Source organism: Aulonocara stuartgranti, assembly GCF_965226115.1.
Source record: "Aulonocara stuartgranti genome assembly, chromosome: 9".
In the NCBI taxonomy this organism is placed as follows: domain Eukaryota; kingdom Metazoa; phylum Chordata; class Actinopteri; order Cichliformes; family Cichlidae; genus Aulonocara; species Aulonocara stuartgranti.
Window position 1 is genome coordinate 33,188,857 of NC_138960.1, and position 20,537 is coordinate 33,209,393.

General features: G+C 41.3%; 2 protein-coding genes across 2 annotated transcripts in view; one reads left to right on the forward strand and one right to left on the reverse strand.

Annotated features, from left to right (window-relative positions):
- The window catches only part of LOC309713827 (uncharacterized protein), a 42,949-nt gene extending 38,551 nt beyond the window's left edge, over positions 1 to 4,398 (forward strand). The window contains exons 2-4 of the mRNA XM_082545694.1: positions 1,491 to 1,926; positions 2,037 to 2,080; positions 2,535 to 4,398. Of these exons, the coding sequence (XP_082401820.1) occupies positions 1,631 to 1,926; positions 2,037 to 2,080; positions 2,535 to 3,124 (930 nt within the window). The 5' untranslated portion in view covers positions 1,491 to 1,630 and the 3' untranslated portion in view covers positions 3,125 to 4,398. The remainder of the gene's footprint in view (positions 1 to 1,490; positions 1,927 to 2,036; positions 2,081 to 2,534) is intronic.
- A 4,278-nt stretch (positions 4,399 to 8,676) lies between these two features.
- Positions 8,677 to 12,486, reverse strand: LOC309713831 (uncharacterized protein). The gene is made up of 2 exons (XM_082545698.1): positions 11,259 to 12,486; positions 8,677 to 8,915 (listed from the first exon to the last, which is right to left on the reverse strand). The coding sequence occupies exon 1, from the start codon at positions 11,949 to 11,951 to the stop codon at positions 11,295 to 11,297; it is 657 nt and encodes a 218-aa protein (XP_082401824.1). The 5' UTR covers positions 11,952 to 12,486; the 3' UTR covers positions 8,677 to 8,915; positions 11,259 to 11,294.
- Positions 12,487 to 20,537: the final 8,051 nt, after the last annotated feature.

Sequence of the window (20,537 nt, forward strand, 5' to 3'; positions counted from 1 at the left end):
ATTTATTTAGTTGGATGATCGAATGGAGAACACAAGAAGATTAAAGGTGGAGGAAAGAGGGAGAGACTTCAAAGAACAACGGTGCTGCACCCTGGAAAACAATAATTTTCAAATGTACAGTTCAAAAACAAAAACTTTTATTTGTATTTAGATTTTTCTTCTTTTTGATTAACATCTGAGTTTTAAACAAACAAGTGTTTATGTTGTGGTTATTTGTGGCCTGAACATTTCTTTACTTATTTAAACCACGTCCTCTTTTTTGAGGCGATGCCATTTACCCGTTGTGGTGCAGACAGTGTCAGCGTTTGGGAATCCCTGATGAACAGACCACACATGTATACATTGTCACGCAGAAGTACAGACTGTCACCCGCAAAACTTTAAGTAACTCGAGAATGAGCGTCTTGTGATGTTTGCGTGGAGGATGAACCAGAATAAACAGGACAATCGACTGTTGAGGGAGTAGCAGCAGCTGCTGTTTGCTTAGTTGGCACATAACATTGAATAAATTATAGCCTTAAACTTTGCTACGGTACTTTTAGAAGGACATGCATTCACCATTGCTCTTCAAAAACGCTGACTGTAGAAATCTCAGTGTTAAAGCTACATTGTTCTAACCTGCGATTCCATCAGACGAATGCTTATCTGTACGACACAAAACACAAGTCACACACAGACTTGGTCTACTACCAAACCTAATATCCATATCTAAAAACCTAAAATCTTTACCTTACATGTAAAGACCCAACATGTAGGAGCGCTAAATGTTTCCACTGGAGAAATTTTGATTGCTGTAACGGGAAATTGAGAATCTTTGAAGACAGAATTAGAAGAAAATGTTCAACAGGTGGTAACGGTACAAATGACTTCGCAAGGACAGTTTGACATCTGGTGTGTGTGTGTGTGTGTGTGTGTGTGTGTGTGTGTGTGTGTGTGTGTGTGTGCGCAGGTAACAATAATCGCTCAATTCAAAGAGGATCAAAAAAATTAAATGGAAAAAGAACAAAATCCATTATTTGGATATTTAAAATTAGCAAGTTAACAATTATTTATATCAAAGGGTGAATAGATATATGAAAGGTTTCTTCCTGTTAAAGAGAGTTTTTCCTTCCCACTGTCGCCAAAGAGTTAAAGGGGGTCATATGATTCAGGGGATTTTCCCTCTTTTCCTTGTATTATTGTTGGGTCTTTAACTTACAAGATCAAACATCTTGAGGCAATATATGTGATTTAGTGCTATATAACTAAAATTGAACTGAACTGAGTTAAATTGAATGTATTTATATCAAAGGCTATAAGAATTTCGACTATCGTGTAGGAATATTAAATATCATAAACATATTATTCGATTATTAGATAGGTGTGTGTTCATGCATTTTGTGTGTATTGTACTTTAAACGAGAAAAACAGAAACCAAAAACATATGTCTGTCTAATAATTTTATTTCTTGATTGTGTTAATTATTTGTATTTTTTTTTTCTCTTCTCAAAGATAAGATTTCAGTCGTCATTTTGGGCAATGAAGAGTCTTTGAAGAAAGCTCTAATAACTGTCATCCTGGGGACAGATTTATCTGATATAAGCAAAAGAAAGATTCTAAAAAACACTGAGATTCATGAAGAGGAAAACTTTATGTTCATATGCACACCAGATTTGGGGACACCATATGATGATATTTCAGAGTTTTTATCCAAGAATCCACCCCCTGACATGTGTTTGTTTGTGGTAAAAAAAGGATTTTCAACCGAGCAGATATGGCAACAGATACATGTTCTGAATGAGAAAACAGGAAAACCCACAGAAGAGTTTAAAGTCGTGCTGCCGTTGGGATATGAACCCAAAGATTTCCCATTTAAATCCTTCACCCTGGAACAGCTTTTTAATGAATTGGACAAAGTGATTGAGCTGAAACAAACAACCTATACCAGGTAAATGACAAAGCATATTAATTTGTTATCATTAAATTTAATTAATCGACACCTAAAATTAACTGAATAAAAATGAAACTTGTTAATATGAGCTGATTGCTGAATTACAGGTCAATCTCCAGTCCTCAGTCAGAAGATCAGTTGGACAGAATTGGTGAGCTACAATCTGTTTAAGGAGCATCTCGCCGTATTACCAGCACTGTGTGTTCTGTGTGTAATTGGTTACTGTTACAGAGAAAGAGTTCTTGAGGAGATTCAACCAATACAGACACTATGTAAACCCACATGTATGAGTACAGACAATGTCTGTAGGGCACAGCTTAAAAGTGTTTTGAATGTGATTTTATTACAAAATTGCTATTACTGAGAAAAAACTATTATTACTCAGCTCGTGCTAAGACTACTGAGTTAACTAACTAACTTTAAATCCTATTATCTGAACAGTTTTGGCAGTACAATAAGCAAAAAGATTTAAACTGAACTGAAGATAAAAGATATCGTAACACTTTTTAGAACTCAGAAAAAACCCAGAAAAGCAGTTGTTTTGACTTAAAGAAATTAACTGTTTGAAATTTTGCTTAATTAGTGTTTGGTCTTCATCATTTCAGGAAATCATACTTACACCACAGTGAACCTCGTTCTTCTGGGATTGGCTGGGACTGGAAAGAGCGCCAGTGGAAACACCATCCTTGGAAAGAAGCACTTTGTTTCTAAAGCCAGTTCAAATCCAATCATCACAGAGTGTCAGGTGGCAGAAACTGACATAAATAGTGTACATGTGCGTGTGATTGATACTCCAGACATGTTTGGTGATGACATTAAACCATCAGTTCGGAACAAACATGTAAAAAGGTGCAAAGAGCTCTGTGAGTCAGAACTCTGTGTGTTTGTACTTGTGATGCATGTGAGCAGATTTACAGATGGTGAGAGAGACATACTGAAAAAGTTAGAAAAGACTTTTGGGACCAAAGTGAAAGAACAAACTGTCATCCTGTTCACCCGAGGAGACAACCTGGAGGAGGCAGACATGACCCTGGAGGATTTTCTTCATTCCTGCCAACCTGGTCTGAAGAAAATCATTGAAAAGTGTGGCAACAGGTGTGTTGTTTTTGAGAACCGCAGCTCAAGTTCAGACCAGGTGGAAAAGCTAATGAATACAGTGAGCGTGGTGTTAAAGAAAACAGCAAAGATACAATAAAAAGGTCTTAGTTGTGATTTTTAAGTGAATAAATATATATTAAACCTTTTTGGGTCGGGATGGCAATAATCAAAAGTTACAAAAGTAACAAATTTCCCACCTGTGTGACTAATAAAGGTCATTTTATCTTATCTTATCATATCTTATCTTATATTTCTAAGAATCTCCCAAACAGTTCTTCAGCTGAGACAACTGAGTTAGAAAACACAAACACTGCAGTTGATTTACTTGCAAGGGCAGCCACAGAGCGCTCGTACTCGCAGAGAGACACTCACGGACTCGCGCTCTGTCACTGTCTGCGTTCTTTATTTATACAAGCTGGTTACACGTGTGTACAAAGATAACAAACTTATTCCAAGAACTCAGAGCTGAGGTTCCCCTTTTCTGCACCTGTATGTTCTCAGAACAGAGGAAGCTGTTAGTTGCTAAAATAAGTTTATCACACAAAAGTTGTTATATGAAAAGTCACGTAGACATGTGGTTTTGCTTAGTGATCCTAAAAAGGGCACATTTCATGTAGCTGATCACACTATGTACAATTTTCTTTTAACAATGTGTAATGTGGTTTATTGCATGTGATTTCCAAATGCTCTGAGTCTGTAAATGCAGGCTCAGATGAAGTTATGCTGTGCTGTAACTAGTCATGTACCACCATCTACTGAACACTTGATGTTCAAGTACCTTCAAGTACTTTCCTACTTAATTCCTACATTCCGACTTAAAGTTGGTGGTTATTATAACTGAATTCATTTTTAACACATTATTTAATACTTCAAACCTTTTTAGGGGTCCTTGACGATCAGTTATAATTGTTTGGAGACCTGGGTTGTCGACCCAGAGTTTTGGGTTTACTTTATTATTGAACTCTGATTTTGATATTATCATTTCTAGTCTTTTGGTTTCTTTGTTGATGTTCTGGTTTCTGTCTGTGTTTCTTAGTTGCTCTGCCTCCTCTGTCTGCTGAGTCCCCTTGTCAAGTCTAGGTCTCTGTTTTATGTGTCCTCTTTTACTTTGAAAGTCCGTGTCTTGTGTTTATGTATCAGGTTTTGCTCCCCTTGTTTCGTTAGCCCTGATTTGCACCAGCTGTGTTTCCCTCCTGTCTCTGATTCCCTGATTGCTCCCTGTGTGTATTTAAGCCCTGTGTTTCTCTGTGTCCGTGTCGTGATCTGCCCTCATTCATGATGTCTTTTGTCTGCCTGCCTTCCTGAATTTATTCTTTATATTTTGAAGTTTTTTACTTTTATTTCAGCAATAAAGCTGTTTTTTGGAGTTCACATTTTGTCTCCATTCACCACTTCTGCCTGCACACAGCCTAAACATCATAATAATAGAACTATACCTGACTATAATATAACTATAACTGCATCAGCAATGCACAGGCAGAAATGCATCTCCAACACCACTTCATAAGAAGATTGGGGTGGTCGAAACTTCAGCATCTTCGATGTGCTATTGCTGTAAGTAAAGTAAAAAAGTAAGTAAAATTTTATTTATATAGCACCTTTCAAGATAAAAATCACAAAGTGCTTCACAGAAGCTAAAACCTAAAAATAAAAATCAACCAAAAGCAAGTTTAAAAAGATGCGTTTTTAGCTGTTTTTTAAAAGCGACCACAGAGTCCACAGATCTCAGGCTCAAAGGGAGAGAGTTCCACAATCTGGGGGCCACAGTCACAAAAGCTTTGTTGCCTTTTGTTTTCAGCCTTGTGTTTTGGACAGCACGCAAGCCCTGGTCACATGACCTCAGGGACCTGCTGGGAATGTATGGATGTAAAAGTTCACTTATATATGTTGGTGCTTGTCCATGCAAAGCCCTGAAAGTCAAGGTTAAAACCTTAAAGTGGATTCTGAATTTAACGGGGAGCCAGTGCAGCTGAATCAGCAGGGGTGTGACATGGGAGTACTTGGAGGACTTGGTCAGAAGCTTTGCAGAAGCGTTCTGAACAACTTGCAGATACTCCAAAGAGGCTTTACATAAACAAGTAAACAAAGAATTACAATAATCCAGACGAAATGAAACAAATGCATGAATGACAATTTCTAATTCGGAGCGAGATACAATGGGACTCAGCTTAGCAATGTTTCTCAAGTGATAAAAACAGGAGCGAACCAGAGATTTTACATGGGTATCCAAAGTCAGAGCTGAGTCAATAGTAACACCAAAGTTCCTGATAGACGGTTTGGCAAATGTAGCAAGTGGACCCAAGTTTTCCATAACACTAGGTACAAAATTTTTAGGAGCACAAACAAGGACTTCAGTCTTCTCCTCATTTAGTTGAAGAAAGTTTCCAGCTATCCAACATCTAATGGAGTCTATGCACTTGTGCAAAATCTGTAGCTGTAGGAGATATATAACTGAATATCATCTGCATAGCAGTGATACGAAATGTCCTTAACAGTGCTCAATAAGTGTTGAAGAGGAAGTAAATACAGCAAGAACAATAAAGGCCCCAAAACTGAACCTTGTGGCACACCGTAGGCAAGAAAAGTAGAAGAGGAACTGTACTTAGAGGTAGCCACAGAAAAGGATCATTCATGCAAATAGGATTCAAACCAGTCCAAAGCAGCCCCTGATATACCCACCCAGTGTCTCAGCCTATCTAGCAGAATATGATGGTCCACAGTATCAAAGGCGGAGGTCAGGTCCAACATCAACAGACCGGAGCATTCTCCTGCATCACATCTCATCAAAATGTCGTCGGAGACTCTAAGAAGTGTAGTTTCAGTAGAGTGAGCTCTACGAAAGCCAGATTGGAATTAATCCAGAATGCTGTATTCATCTAGAACAGCTATAAGCTGCTTAGCCACAACCTTTTCTAAAATCTTAGCAATGAACGGTAATTTTGAAATCGGTCTGTAGCTACTGAGAAGAGAAGCATCAAGCTTAGTTTTTTTTAACAGTGGGTGAATAACAGCATTCTTACAATAAACAGGGACCTGACAAGAAACCAGTGAGGTATTGATAATTGTAAGCACACAGGGACCAATAGACTGAAAGACATTTTTAAACAAAGATCAAGGTAAACTAGAAAAATTTGCATTTCCTGCGAAAATGCTGTGTGGATGCCTTACGCTGAAGATTTCTGCTGAAAAAAGCTGAAAAGGTTGAAAGTTGAAAAAAAAGGTTGCCCTGAGCAGGATTCGAACCTGGCCCTTCTGGTCTAAAGGCAGTGTCTCACCTCACTGCACCAAACTCATTCGCACAAAGAAGAGGTGGAGAGACTGACAATTCTGGTGAAATTAGCGGAAGTTGCTGAGAATTGTGCTGATAAGAGGTGAAAAGGCTAAAAAGTTTACAGAAAAGAGGTGAATCAGCAGAACTTCTGCTGAAAAGAGTTCCATCAGCAGAATTTCTGCTGAAAAGAGTTCCATCAGCACAATTTCTGCTGAAAAGAGTTCCATCAGCACAATTTCTGCTGAAAAGAGTTCCATCAGCACAATTTCTGCTGAAAAGAGGTTTTTGCTGAAAAGAGCTGAAAAGCTGGTATTTGTGCTGAAAAGAGTTCAATGAGCAGAATTCTGTTGAAAAGAGGTTTTTGCTGAAAAAAGCTGAAAAAGCTTGGATTTGTACTGAAAAGTGGTGAAAAAACTGAAAATTCTGCTGAAAAGTGGTGAAAAAGATGAAATTTGTATTGATGGAGTGGATGGAGTCATTCTAATCTCGCAGAGGACTTGAGGGAGTAGCTTGACCCAGGTCATCCCTGTTTCTACCATTGCTTTAGTCAGGCGATCTTTTATGGTCCTATTCATTCTTTCTACAACTCCTGAACTCTGGGGGTGGTAGGGCACGTGATATTTCCAGTCTATTCCTAGAGTTTTTGCACACTTTTGGATTACTTCCGATGTAAAAGAAGGTCCTCTGTCACTGTTAATTGGTGAGGTATTCCGAATCTGGGTATTATTTCATTGCACAGCTTTTGGCAGACTATTTCTGCAGTTTCTTTTGATGTTGGGTACACCTCTACCCATTTGCTAAATTGATCCACTATTACCAGTAAGTACTTGATGCTTCCTTGTGCTGGCATGTGTGTAAAATCAATTTGCAATGTACACTGAACAAAAATATAAACGCGACACTTTTGTTTTTGCTCCCATTTTCCATGAGCTGCACTTAAAGATCTGAAACATTTTCTACATACACAAAGGACCCATTACTATCAAATATTGTTCACAAATCTGTCTAAATCTGTGTCGGTGAGAACTTCTCCTTTGCCGAGATAATCCATCCCACTTCACAGGTGTGGCATGTCAAGGTGCTGATCAGACAGCATGAATATCTCACAGGTGTGCCTTAGACTGCCCACAATAAAAGGCCACTCTAAAATATGCAGTTTGATCACACAGCACAATGCTACACATGTCGCAGCTTTTGAGGGAGCGTGCAGTTGGCATGCTGACTGCAGGAATGTCTACCAGAACTGTTGCCTGTGAAATGAATGTTCATTTCTCTGCCATAAGCTGTCTTCAAAGGCATTTTAGAGAATTTGGCTGTACATCCAACCGGCCCCACAATCGCAGACCACATGTAACCACACCAGCCCAGGATCTCCACATCAGCATGTTCACCTCCAGGATGGTCGACCAGGTGGAGACCAGCCACCCAGACAGCTGCAGCAACAATCGGTTTGCATAACCAAAGAATTTCTGCAAAGACTGTCAGAAACCGTGTCAGGGAGGCTCATCTGCATGCTCGGCATCCTACTCGGGGTCTGGACCTGACTGCAGTTTGTTGTCGTAACCAACTTGAGTGGACAAATGCTCACATTCGATGGTGTTTGGCACGTTGACAGATGTTTTTACTGTTCAGGGCAGATGGCAGACAGCTTGTGTCGCGTCGTGTGGTTTGCTGACGTCAACGTTGTGGATTGAGTGGCCCATGGTGGGTTATGGACAATGAACACGAGTCCATTTTATTGTTGGCATTTTGAATGCACAGAGATACCGTGTTGAGATCCTGAGGACCATTGTTGTGCCATTTATCCATGACCATAACCTCATGTTACAGCATGATAACGCACGGCCTCATATTGCAAGAATCTGTACACAATTCCTGGAAGCTGAAAACATCCCAGTTCTTGCATGGCAGCAGACATGTCACCCATTGAGTATGTTTGGGATGCTCGGCTTGCCGTATATGACAGCACGTTCCAGTTCCTGCCAATATTCAGCAAATTTGCACAAGTATTGAAGAGGAGTGGACCAGCATTCCACAGCCCACAATCAACAACCTGATCAGCTCTATGCAATGGAGATGTGTTGCACTGCGTAAGGCAAAGGGTGGCCACACCAGATACTGACTGGTTTTGTGACATGTGTAGCATTGTGCTGTGTGATCAAACTGCATATTTTAGAGTGGCCTTTTATTGTGGGCAGTCTAAGGCACACCTGTGAGATATTCATGCTGTCTGATCAGCACCTTGACATGCCACACCTGTGAGGTGGGATGGATTATCTCGGCAAAGGAGAAGTTCTCACCGACACAGATTTAGACAGATTTGTGAACAATATTTGATAGTAATGGGTCCTTTGTGTATGTAGAAAATGTTTCAATTCAATTCAATTTTATTTATATAGCGCCAAATCACAACAAAAGTCGCCTCAAGGCGCTTCATAGATACAGAGAAAAACCCAACAATCATATGACCCCCTATGAGCAAGCACTTTGGCAACAGTGGGAAGGAAAAACTCCCTTTTAACAGGAAGAACCCTCCGGCAGAACCAGGCTCAGGGAGGGGCGGGGCCATCTGCTGCGACCGGTTGGGGTGAGAGAAGGAAGACAGGATAAAGACATGCTGTGGAAGAGAGACAGAGGTTAATAACAGATATGATTCAATGCAGAGAGGTCTATTAACACATAGTGAGTGAGAAAGGTGACTGGAAAGGAAAAACTCAATGCATCATGGGAATCCCCCGGCAGCCTACGTCTATTGCAGCATAACTAAGGGAGGATTCAGGGTCACCTGGTCCAGCCCTAACTATATGCTTTAGCAAAAAGGAAAGTTTGAAGCCTAATCTTAAAAGTAGAGATAGTGTCTGTCTCCTGAATCAACACTGGAAGCTGGTTCCACAGAAGAGGGGCCTGAAAACTGAAGGCTCTCCCTCCCATTCTACTTTTAAATACTCTAGGAACAACAAGTAGGCCTGCAGAGCGAGAGCGAAGTGCTCTAATAGGGTGATATGGTTCAAGGTTCAAGGTTCTTTATTTGTCACATGCATAGTTATACAAGTATAACACACAGTGAAATGTAGCCTGACACGCTCCTCGACATGTGCAAAAATTGTGGGGGGGTGTAGAGGAAGAACATTATATATATATTAGGGGTGCAACGATATTCGTATCGATATTGAACCGTTCGATACAGTGCTTTCGGTTCGGTACGCATATGTATCGAACAATACAACATTTGTAATTTATTTTATCAATTTTCCTTCTGACGATGCTGTCTGTGTTGAGCGCTCAGAGAATCTGTGTTCGACTACTCCGCCTAGGCTGCACTGTCGAGCGCAGATCCACTGAGCGCTCAACACAGACAGCATAGTCAGAAGGAAGAGCGCAGGGCAAGCTAGCGAGACAGAAGTTAAGCTCTTCTTGCAACAGGCAAATTGAACCTCATTCAGATCTGGCGTTTGGAATTATTTTGGTTTTCATGTGATGTATGACCCTGAAGGTAAGCAAGTCATGCACTAAAGTAAAACAGTATGTTGGATGTGCCATGCAATGCTCAATTACATTGGTGTGAACTAGTGTGTTAGCGCAGTTAGCTCGTTAACATGTTGGCCGTCTAGCCCCATGCACGGAGCGATCGGCAGTAGTTCGTTAACGGAGATTTGCCGTGTTGTGGCGTTAAGGTCATTTCAACGAGATTAACCTGAAAGCACTAGTGGGAACACAACGAATATGACTGCACATTTACGCCGACATCATCCTAGTGCAAAGACAAGTGGAAGCAGACAAATAAAAGCAAGCATGCTACTAACTTTAGCCGAGTCATTTAGACAGCTGTTAGCACATGATTCTCCTTATGCTGCTGAGAATATAGCCCAGAAGAAGCGGATAGTATAGCTTTTATTTTGGAAAGAGCCATTTCTCTGTAATAAACTCTCTTTTCCAAAGATGAGTGATTCCTCAATCAGATACAGGGCTCGCAATATCGCTAGCCCGACGTCCTAGCTAGCGATTTTTTCAGTCGGGGTACCAAAATCTATCTCTTCCCTGCCCGTCGGGCTATTGTAGGAAAAATCTATGTCAATGCTTTTGCATTCTTTCGGAAATGTAGCTGGGTAATTATGTCATTGGCATCGGTGAGCCACTGTCAATATGTGACATATTGAAATCGCGTTTGAATTTGCGCTTGTTTTTTTGCTTTCACTTTGCAATCGTGCGAACTGTGTATAGAGAGCAACAGCACTGATCTGTGAGTGATGATAATTTGTGCACCAATTCCTCTGACATCGTCTTATTAATCGTTAGCTTACTATGCAAACATGACAAGTGAAATCTCCCGCAGCTTAAACATGTGAGAGGTTGATCGCGCAGAGAATCGCTGAAATTATGTGAGTGCGTGTGTAAAAGCATTTCAGTTCTGCTGAGCCAAATAAGACAGGTCAGGGTGAAGAAGTGACAGCCAAAGAAAAGCTTACCACAAAACGGAGAAGTTATGACAAATCAGACTATAAGGCAAAAAGAAAGTGCAGCTTTATGGTTTCATGGACAAAAGAATTTCTGTGGCTGCAATATGATGAGCTAAATAACCAGGGCTGCACATAAGTGGTCCGCAGGTGCGCATTCGCTGTCAAAATAAAAAACAGGCACAAGGGTTAGGGTTAAATTTAAAAACTGTACTTTTGAGTTAAAATATATATTTATAATTTTAATAAATGACAAATTAAAAATGCATGAACATTTTTTTGTATCGAAAAAATATCGAACCGTGACACCAAAGTATCGAACCGAACCGAACCGTGAATTTTGTGTATCGTTGCACCCCTAATATATATATAGTATATACATTGGGTGAATGTGCAGTAGTAGCAGCAAGCAGGTGAATTCTGTACATTAATATGAATAGACATCTGACTATTTTACAGGATAGACAATATAAACATATTTAAAATTAAAGGAATTTGAAATGTACATTGTGCCTTGGTTTAGTGTCTGGAAGAGTCCTGTCTCAGTCAATTATAGATGATGTGAGCGGGCGGGTGTGTGTGTTTAGGGCCCGGATGGCTTGGGGATAGAAGCTCCTCTTGAGTCTCTCTGTCCTTGCCCGGAAGATGCGGAACCTTCTACCAGATTGCAGAAGTTGGAACAGTTTGTTGCCAGGATGGGACGGGTCCTTCAGTATCTGCGCTGCTCTAGTCCGGCATCTCCTGGTGTAGGTGTCCTGAAGCGGGGGGAGAGCAATCCTGCAGCAGCGTTCTGCTGTACGGATCACTCTCTGGAGAGCTTTTTGGTCCTTCACACAGCTGTTCCCGAACCACGATGTCATGTTCTGTGTGAGGATGCTCTCCACAGCGCCTGTATAGAAAATCCTGAGGATCTTTGGAGAGACCCTGAACTTCCTCAGTTGTCGTAGGTGATACAGGCGCTGCCTAGCCTTTTTGGTCTGGACCTGAATGTGGGCAGCCCATGTCAGGTCTGAGGAGATGTGGACACCAAGATACTTGAAGGACTGCACCCTCTCCACTGGAGCTCCATTGATGATAATGGGCTTGTAGTCTCTGTGCTGACCCCTTCTGAAGTCCACCACCAGCTCCTTGGTCTTGCTGACGTTCAGCTGGAGGTGGTTGTCCTGGCACCAAGATGCCAGATTCTTCACTTCATCCATGTAGGCCGTCTCATCGTTGTTGGAGATGGCACCCAACACCACTGTGTCGTCAGCAAACTTCACAATGGTGTTGGAGCCGTGGGTGGCCACACAGTCTGAAGTGTAGAGGGAGTAGAGCAGTGGCGAGAGGACACATCCCTGAGGTGCTCCTGTGTTGATGGTGATGCTGTTGGAGAAGCACCTGCCAACCCTCACCACCTGAGTTCTGCCAGTGAGGAAGTCCAACACCCATGCACACAGACGGCTGTTAAGTCCCAGATCCCTCAGCTTTGTGAACAGTCTGCAGGGCACTATTGTGTCTACAAGGTCATTAAGATAAGATGGGGCCTGATTATTTAAGACCTTGTATGTGAGGAGCAGAATTTTGAATTCAATTCTGGATTAAACAGGAAGCCAATGAAGGGAAGCCAAAACAGGAGAAATATGCTCTCTCTTTCTAGTCCCTGTCAGTACTCTAGCTGCAGCATTTTGAATTAGCTGAAGGCTTTTCAGTGAGTTTTTTGGACATCCTGATAATAATGAATTACAGTCGTCCAGCCTGGAAGTAATAAAGGTATGAACTAGTTTTTCAGCGTCACTCTGAGACAGGATATTTCTAACTTTAGAGATGTTGCGCAAATGGAAGAAAGCAGTCTTACATATTTGTTTAATATGTGCATTGAAGGACATGTCCTGGTCAAAAATGACTCCAAGGTTCCTCACAGTGTTACTGGAGGCCAAGGTAATGCCATCCAGAGTAAGAATCTGGTTAGATACCATATTTCTAAGCTTTTCAGGGCCGAGTACAATAACCTCAGTTTTATCTGAATCTTTAAGTTCAGCTCATGGAAAATGGGAGCAAAAACAAAAGTGTTGCGTTTATATTTTTGTTCAGTGTGTTTTAATAAAATCATTTGTGTTGACCCACTATGGACTTCCAGTCGTTTGTCTCTTCGCAAATTCGAACCACAACAGTCTTGGTGCAGAGAACCTGGTTTGAGGAGAGACTGCAGGGGTTTGGCTGAGGTCTAGTGGTGTCAAACAGACGGACAGCCAGCAGGTCCACTGAGTGATGGGCCCAAAATAGGAGGTAAGCACCACCTGTTGATTGAAGTAATATCCAAAGGTGCTGAATTGGAAATTAAGCTACATTAAATGTTCACTCAGTAGAGCTTCTGGTCTGTGTCTGTGGTGATTTTGGGGTAATTAGTGATAAAAGTTTGGGGAATATTTGACTGATAAAATTTATTGCTGTTAATTCTGGGGTGAATTTTAAGTTAATCGTTTGTGTTCAAGTTCAAGTTCAAGTTCAACTTTATTGTCACTTCAACCATATACAGTTTAAAAATACACAGTGAGGCGAAACAACGTTCCTCCAGGAACCAAGGTGCTACAAGACAAGTTAGTGCAAAAAAAATAATAATATATAATATATCTAGTAATAATATTGTGCAAAAGAGCATTTACAGGTTGGTGTGTGCGATGGTTTGGTGGTGTAGGTCAGTGTGTTTGCGCTTTGTGTTGGTTAGTCAGTCCAGTCTCAATGTTTTGAGGTATTTGAGTTAAGCTGAGTGATAATGTTAGTGTATGTGTGTGTGTGCGTGTTTATCAGTCAGTCCCTTTTTGCTGAGGAGACGGATGGCTTGTGGAAAAAAGCTGTTGCACAGTCTGGATGTGCGTGCCCGAATGCTTCGGTGTGTTTATGTTAATATGTTATGGGTTTAAATTGATGTGTTATATTTGTTGACTGTGACGCCAGCCAGGCAAGCTTTAGTTTAGGGTATTTGGTCAGATTGATCAGCAGAACTGGGTTCGGGCATCAAGTAATTAAATTGGGGGACTTGGAGCCCACAGTGATGCTTTTAAAATGTATATAAATTAGTTTAGGACCGGAGTTGGACTCCGAAGAACGCAGTTTCGTTCAGCGTGTGGCAGCGACCGGTAACCGTGGATGCGCGGTTATCTCTGGCGGCGACCAGTTAGCCCGGATTAGCCTTCCGCGGGAATTTCGGACTCCCGTTAAAAGGGCCAGGTAGTCTGAGGGAGACTACGTTTATACTGCATTGTTTGACTGACAGGGTGAGACCCGGCCGTGACCATTCAACATGGGTGACTTGTGAGCTTTAAGTATAGCTGAAGGTGTGAGTGTGATACTATGCGCCGGATGTGGAGCTCCCTGTCAGCTGCGGGAAGCGGTTATAAATTAATTAGGGCTTAGAAATCTGACCGCTGTCGGCGACGGCGTTCCCGAAGCCGGTTCATTGATCAGCAAGGTTGGACCTGGGCTTAGAGGGTTTTAAATTAGTCAAAAGGTTAGGTGTACCGGTACAGAAATGATAAAGATAAGAAGAAGTGATAAGGAACTGTTGAATAAATTGTCTTGGCATCTGGTGTCTTTTCTCATGTTGATACAGGCCTGATTATATAAAATAAAGTGTAAATTGCTTATATTGATTATAACTGCGTGTGCTGTGAAACTGATTTAATACAGAAGCCGAGTGTGTGAGGATTATACAAAATAGTGTGTTTGTGGTGTGTAGAGATCGCGGCAGGAGGGCGTGTCACGAGTTGTTGCAAACTGTGAAGTCAAATGGGGGGTTGAGTGTCATGATCCGGAGTCTGTGACTCCGTGTTATGTTTAGTTTATTATTATTCTGTGGTTTTGGTTACCTTGGGTGTTTGTACTCTTCTGTTTCATGGTTCATGTTCCTATGTTCTGTGTCCCCCAGTCTGTGTTAAGTTGGTGTGTTATGTCATTACGTGTATGTGTTTCCTATTTTACTTTCTAGGTCTGTGTCTGTTCTCAGTGTATTCATTACTCTATTACTTTTCCCCTGTCTCGTCAGGTCTGATTACTCCCAGCTGTGCCCTCCTTTTGTGTCTCATTCCCTCGTTATCCTTCTGTGTATTTTAACCTCATGTCTGCCTCTGTTAGTTGCTGGTTTGTCTGTGTTGTTTACCTCGGTCTCCCTGCATCTACGTTTCTGGTTTGTTTTGTTAGCTCTGCCCAGTTGAGGTACCTATTTCATGTTCACGCGCCATTGCTGTTTGTATTCTCTTTTGTTTAATAAATGCTCACCTGCACCAGAGCTGCCGCATTTTGGGTCCTATCTTCAAAGTCTGCCACACTGGACGTGACATTGAGTTTGGTTTTATATTTTTAAAAGAAGAGAAACTGCGGTATCAAGTCCATGGCGCAGTTTGAAAATTTGTGAGGTGCATGAAGCGCGGGCACGCTCTGTATGTCTGTGAGAGAAAAAAGGTGGGGGCCGAGTGCCCAGGCTGTGAGTGTGTGAGAATTACTGCATGACAGAAGAGGGAGGAGAAGTAGATCAGTTGATTTTCTGTGAAATAATAATGGTTAAGAACTCCTAGCGATCAAATAGGAGATAGTGAACTGAAAATAAATAAAGAAAACTAAAACAGTCGATTAGTGTTCAGGTAATGATAAATAAATAAACTTAACAGTGACATTTAGAGGTGATCAAGTACTCAAGGATGAATGGAGGATTTGATTGCTGACTGCATGAGAGCTGTTGGGGTGAAAGGAAAATGAGGGTGGAAGAGTGAGTTAACAGGTTAATGTATGCGTGCAAAAAAAAAGAAAAAATAGAGAAAGAAAGTGATGAAAGCAAAGAAAATAAAAAGTGTGGAGGTTTGAGTGAGAAATTGTCTCCAACTGGGGGAGCAGTGATAGTAGAGGTCACCTTCTTCCCCTACTGGACACAGAAAGAAAACATAATTTGGAGTGTGGTGGATGAAAATAATTAATAACAACATCAAGCAGATTTTTGTGTTTGCGGTTAGGAACAAATAAAATTTCACATTTGGGGTTTAAAGTCAGTAGAGTTCAAAACAAAATAAGTAGAGATGTGTTGCTTTAGGAGTGATTAAAACATCTGGCGTCATAGTGACTAATGAGAGTCGATTACAGGTGGGGAACGGACCTGGATCAATTCTCCATGGGCAGCAGTCAGAAGAAAATTATAGGTTACAATCATTAGAAACAAAATAAAAACACTCAGCCAGAATTTTTGGCTGAATTGTTTTGCAGCTTCCCGTCCTCATCCTGAACAAGCAAGCTCCAAGGAAGCTGATCTCTCCCTGAAGACACAGAGTGCAGTTTCAGAAGCACGAGCATGAACATCAACAGTGGACAGGAGTCCAAGAGACAATACCAGAGAGGTCCAGCAGCGCTGTGGGCAAACGGCATCAGAAAGGGAAGATCCACCATCTAGATGGGATGGATAGAGATGCCTTTCCAGCAAGCTGCAACCTCACTGTGTGTGAAGGACTTTTGAGAAGACTGTCTGAGTTTGACACTGGCCATGTTTGGAGCGAGATGGCAATGAGAGAGACAGTGGGACAGAGATACACGGGACAAAGCTGAAGAAAACTGACTGCCATTGGACTGAGAAGTGGGAGAGAAAGGAGCAAAAGAGGACAGAGGCGGCTGTTTTAGTGCGGGGAATCAAATTGGGTTAAAGAATCTGGGGAGACAAACGACTGCCTGGAAGTGGAGGGTTGAAACAGTCCCCGGTCCACCACAAAAGGGGGAGGAAGACAAGCACTGAGGTATGCAAGAGTACTGTTAGAAAATGGAAAGTGACACCACACACGCACATAATGTCCACCAGAGATGACACAGCATCATACATAAAGTGTGACACATTAAAAGAGGGCATTTGTAGAGGGGTTAACAACACTTAGTGTGGTTGTCTATGGTAACCTGCAAGCATCTGGGGTTTAGCTATGCCTGACTATGACAGTTTTTCATTTAGATGTTTCTGAAACAGAAATTTGGAGTGTATGGAGTTTTGTTTCAGAAAAAAGGGGGAAGGTACATAAAAGGACGCACAGAAATAGAAAATGTATTAACCCTACTAACACACACACAAACACACACACGTAATGAAGTAATGAAGCTCCTTAGGATTAGCTCATTAGGATCAAACACAATTTTAAGTAGGTAATACTGTTACCAGCATCCTGTCTGGTTTAGTGAGTGGGTTGAGAACTGATACATAGACGACTGAATTAGTATTATTCTGGGGAGCATGATAGCAGGATGAACAGAATCCTGCAGCCAGAGTTTAAATGAGTGAAACTAGCAGATTTTTGTTTTGTTTTGTTTTGTTTTGGGTTTCTGAAGTATGGGGAAGGTTTTACCATGGCACCAAGTTTTAGGTTTGGTATTTTTTTACTTATAAGAGAAAGACTATTCAGTGACAAGTCCTAAGACCCGGGCTTCTGTATTTTTATTTACTTTTGTTTTACAGTTTTATCTTTTATTTTTCATTTAATTTTTTGAACAGTGCACTGATTTTTGTTTGTGAATTTCTTTTCTTTAAGCAGATTACAAGGAATTACAAGCGCTACACGTCGTCGAAATTGTTGCAAGTGAGTTTCTCCACATTAAAATGGGCTCTGGAGAAAGTCACTTATTTGGGACAATTAGAAAATAAGAGTCCCTGCCTAAGAAGTAATCCGACCTAAAGTTCTTGTTTTCCTTTTTGAAATGACGTCATTTTGCTGAGGGCGGAAATCTAAATGCGGTGATGGTTTCCACTATCAGCAAAGAAAGAGAGAATGGATGAATGGATGACTGGAAATAAAAACAAACTGACTGACTGTTAAAAGCTGACAAGACTTGACCACGACTCAAGGTTAAACTCCACCTAGACAGGACAAAAGGGTGGATGAATTAGGTGTGTTTCTTTTACAGGAGCAGAAAGATGACAGCGACATCCGAGGTTGCATGACGATTTAACTTTTAAGTGCCACTTTCTGTGTTTGTGAATCTACCAGGGGTGTGTTATTCATGGGGTTTGTGTTGTGTGTTGCTCACAGAGATTACTGTGAGAAAGGGTGTATACACCTGCGCAGCGTTAACATTTGCATCTTCTTCCCTACAGCATTACAGTTCTTAATGTGATTTCATTATGTGTAGTTAATGTTTTCTAATAATGTTTTTCTACTACAGGATTTCTGGGCTTATGTGTGAAGAAACGGTGTTTATAGGTTATGAGTTGGTGATGCTATGACACGTGTTCTTGGGAAAATGTTGAATACTACAGGGAAGTGAATATAGTGTGAGACACATCCTGTCTTGACAACAGTGTGATTCTTTTTACAGGAAATCTTTTTATAGCACCTCTGGGATGTGGATGGCCGACGCCTGACCACGGTCAATGTTTTGTTAATGTTTGTTTAGCTTTTGTTAAGAGTGGATGTGGAGGATTCAGTAGAAAACAGACAAGTGACATGAGAAAACAAATAAGAGATGCAGTGTTTAGGGAACAGTTTAACGTGGAGCTCACTAGCTGGCCACTAGGGGCTCATAGTGGTAAAACAAGTGGAGTGACATTGCTTAAGGAAAGTCACTGATTAAATTGTGGATAAAATAAATTGCGGCAATAATAGTGAGTTAATGATTGGAGAAAACCTGAACATGATACTTGTCTGTTGTGCTGAATACTTTATCACTCTCATGATCTATAGTTGGTTTTTACACAGGGTTACAGGGTGGCGGGAGATTGTTTTAGAGAGAATGTGTAACGTTCTTGTACAGGTCTCAGTAGGGAGTTGACACACGGCAGAAGCCAGGTGCAAGAGGAAATTCATTTTTAATTTGTAGGTGTCGTGAGGTGCCATGACGAGATGTGAGTGAGGAAGGGCGCCTACAGGATGGAAGTGGAGGCCAGAATAGAGGCTCGAGGAGGATCAGTGATCATCTTGAGGAACAGCGGGAATGGCACAGAGAGCTGTGCTACTGAGCTTCCAGGAGATTGAGAGGAGTCTTCCCACAGCAACGTTTTAAATAAAATGAGAGATTCATTGTTTGTTTGGTTTTTGTTTTTTTGTTTTTTACGGGACAGATTTTACTGGGGGAGAGAAAGGGGAGAAAGACAGAGGGAAAGCCACCACAAGACATAACAAATAACGACCCTACCTAAATCCCAGTAACAATTAATGTGCATACACAAATGCTCGGTGATTTTTCGTTTTTATGGGCCGATGATTTTTTTTTTTAGCAACAGTATAAACAATGAAAGATGGTGGGTTGGCCAGATGCTGGCAGATGTATAAAAATAACTCAGTTGTTTGGTGGTGGCTGTGACGGAGCTTCCACAGAGGCCAGCAGGTGGGTGAGGGTAAGGGGAGGCAGGAGGAGGAGAGACCCGAGGCGGCCGCCGGTCCGAGTGTCAGGTGAACTGACCTTCAGGTAAGAAGTTATGACCTGCAGTCCATCTGGGTCAGATATAAACCAAGTTTAGGTGGAGTTTATTTTCGTTGTGCTGACATCAGTTACAATAACTCATACTGCGTGCTAGCTAGCATGACGGAGTTTCTATACAGCTGGGTGGTGCTATGATGTTACTGATAGTGAACTTTATTTTATTCATAAGGTTAGTTAGTAGAGTTGTCAACCGTCCCTTAAAAAACGAAATAGTCCCATATTCAGAGAAAATATCACGCGTTTCGTATTGAGCTGAAAAGGAACACAGATTGTCCCGTACTTCAGCTAAGATGAAAAAAGACACAAAGCTGGAGTTATTCTGCATCTTTACGCTGTCAGCTGCCTCTTCTTCTCTCAATCAATCATGAAACTGATCAATGATCAGCTGATCGGCTTTTCTCTCTTGTTTATTTATCTCCACTTTGTGCCAGAAAGAGGAAACCAGCGGATGTCGGGCTGAACAACAGCAGCACGTTTAAGCTTGATCAGCTGTTATTAGAATTTATTTAATATTAATTTCTAGCATCAGCTGATGTTTGCTGGAGCCACAGCTGTAAAGCTGCTGGTCATGATGTTGGTTTGGATATGTGGTGAGAGGGAAACATGAAGATGAAACCAGGAGATGTCCTTACTGAACCATCAGAGCTGAACAGGTGATGGAGAAACAGGTTTACCTTTTAGGTGACATGAATGAGTTGAAGGGAAGTTATGAACTGTTTCTGAGAGACAAATAACACCAGGATCCTTTTCTAAGTACCTGACAGCTGGTAACTGTGCAGGGGCGGGTCTAGCAAAGTTTTGCCAGGGGGGCCAGGTAGGGCATTAACAGGGAAAGGGGGGCACAAAGAAGTACTTTTCTTTCTTATTCTCATTTAAAAAGTCTTGCTTTTAACAAATACTCTCCAAATCTTACAACCAAAGTTTTTATCTGACATAAAATGTTTAGAAATCATACATATATACCAACAAGACTGTACATCACTGTCACAACAGCATTTGTTTTCATTCAAAGGCTTTATGGCTTTTCCTGTAATACCTGGTGGGCCGGTCTCTAGTCAAAATACCCGGGCCGATTTTTTTGTCCCAGTTCAGCCCTGGGCACGACATGCAGTGAATTAATCTGAGAGGGTGCATTAAAAAATAAATGGCCGGGCCAGCAGTGCACATCGCAAATTAGCTCACATAGAAACATTAGTTGCACCGCTTCTTAATGACGGTATCTAAGCTAACAACCCCAACTACCAGATTCACCTTGTAATTGGCTAAAAATCACTTAGCCTACTGGTGAGAGGGACGTTGCTAGCTGTCAGTTTTTACAAGCGATGTTGAAATTTCCACATTCTGACATTTCAAATGCTTCAGTAATA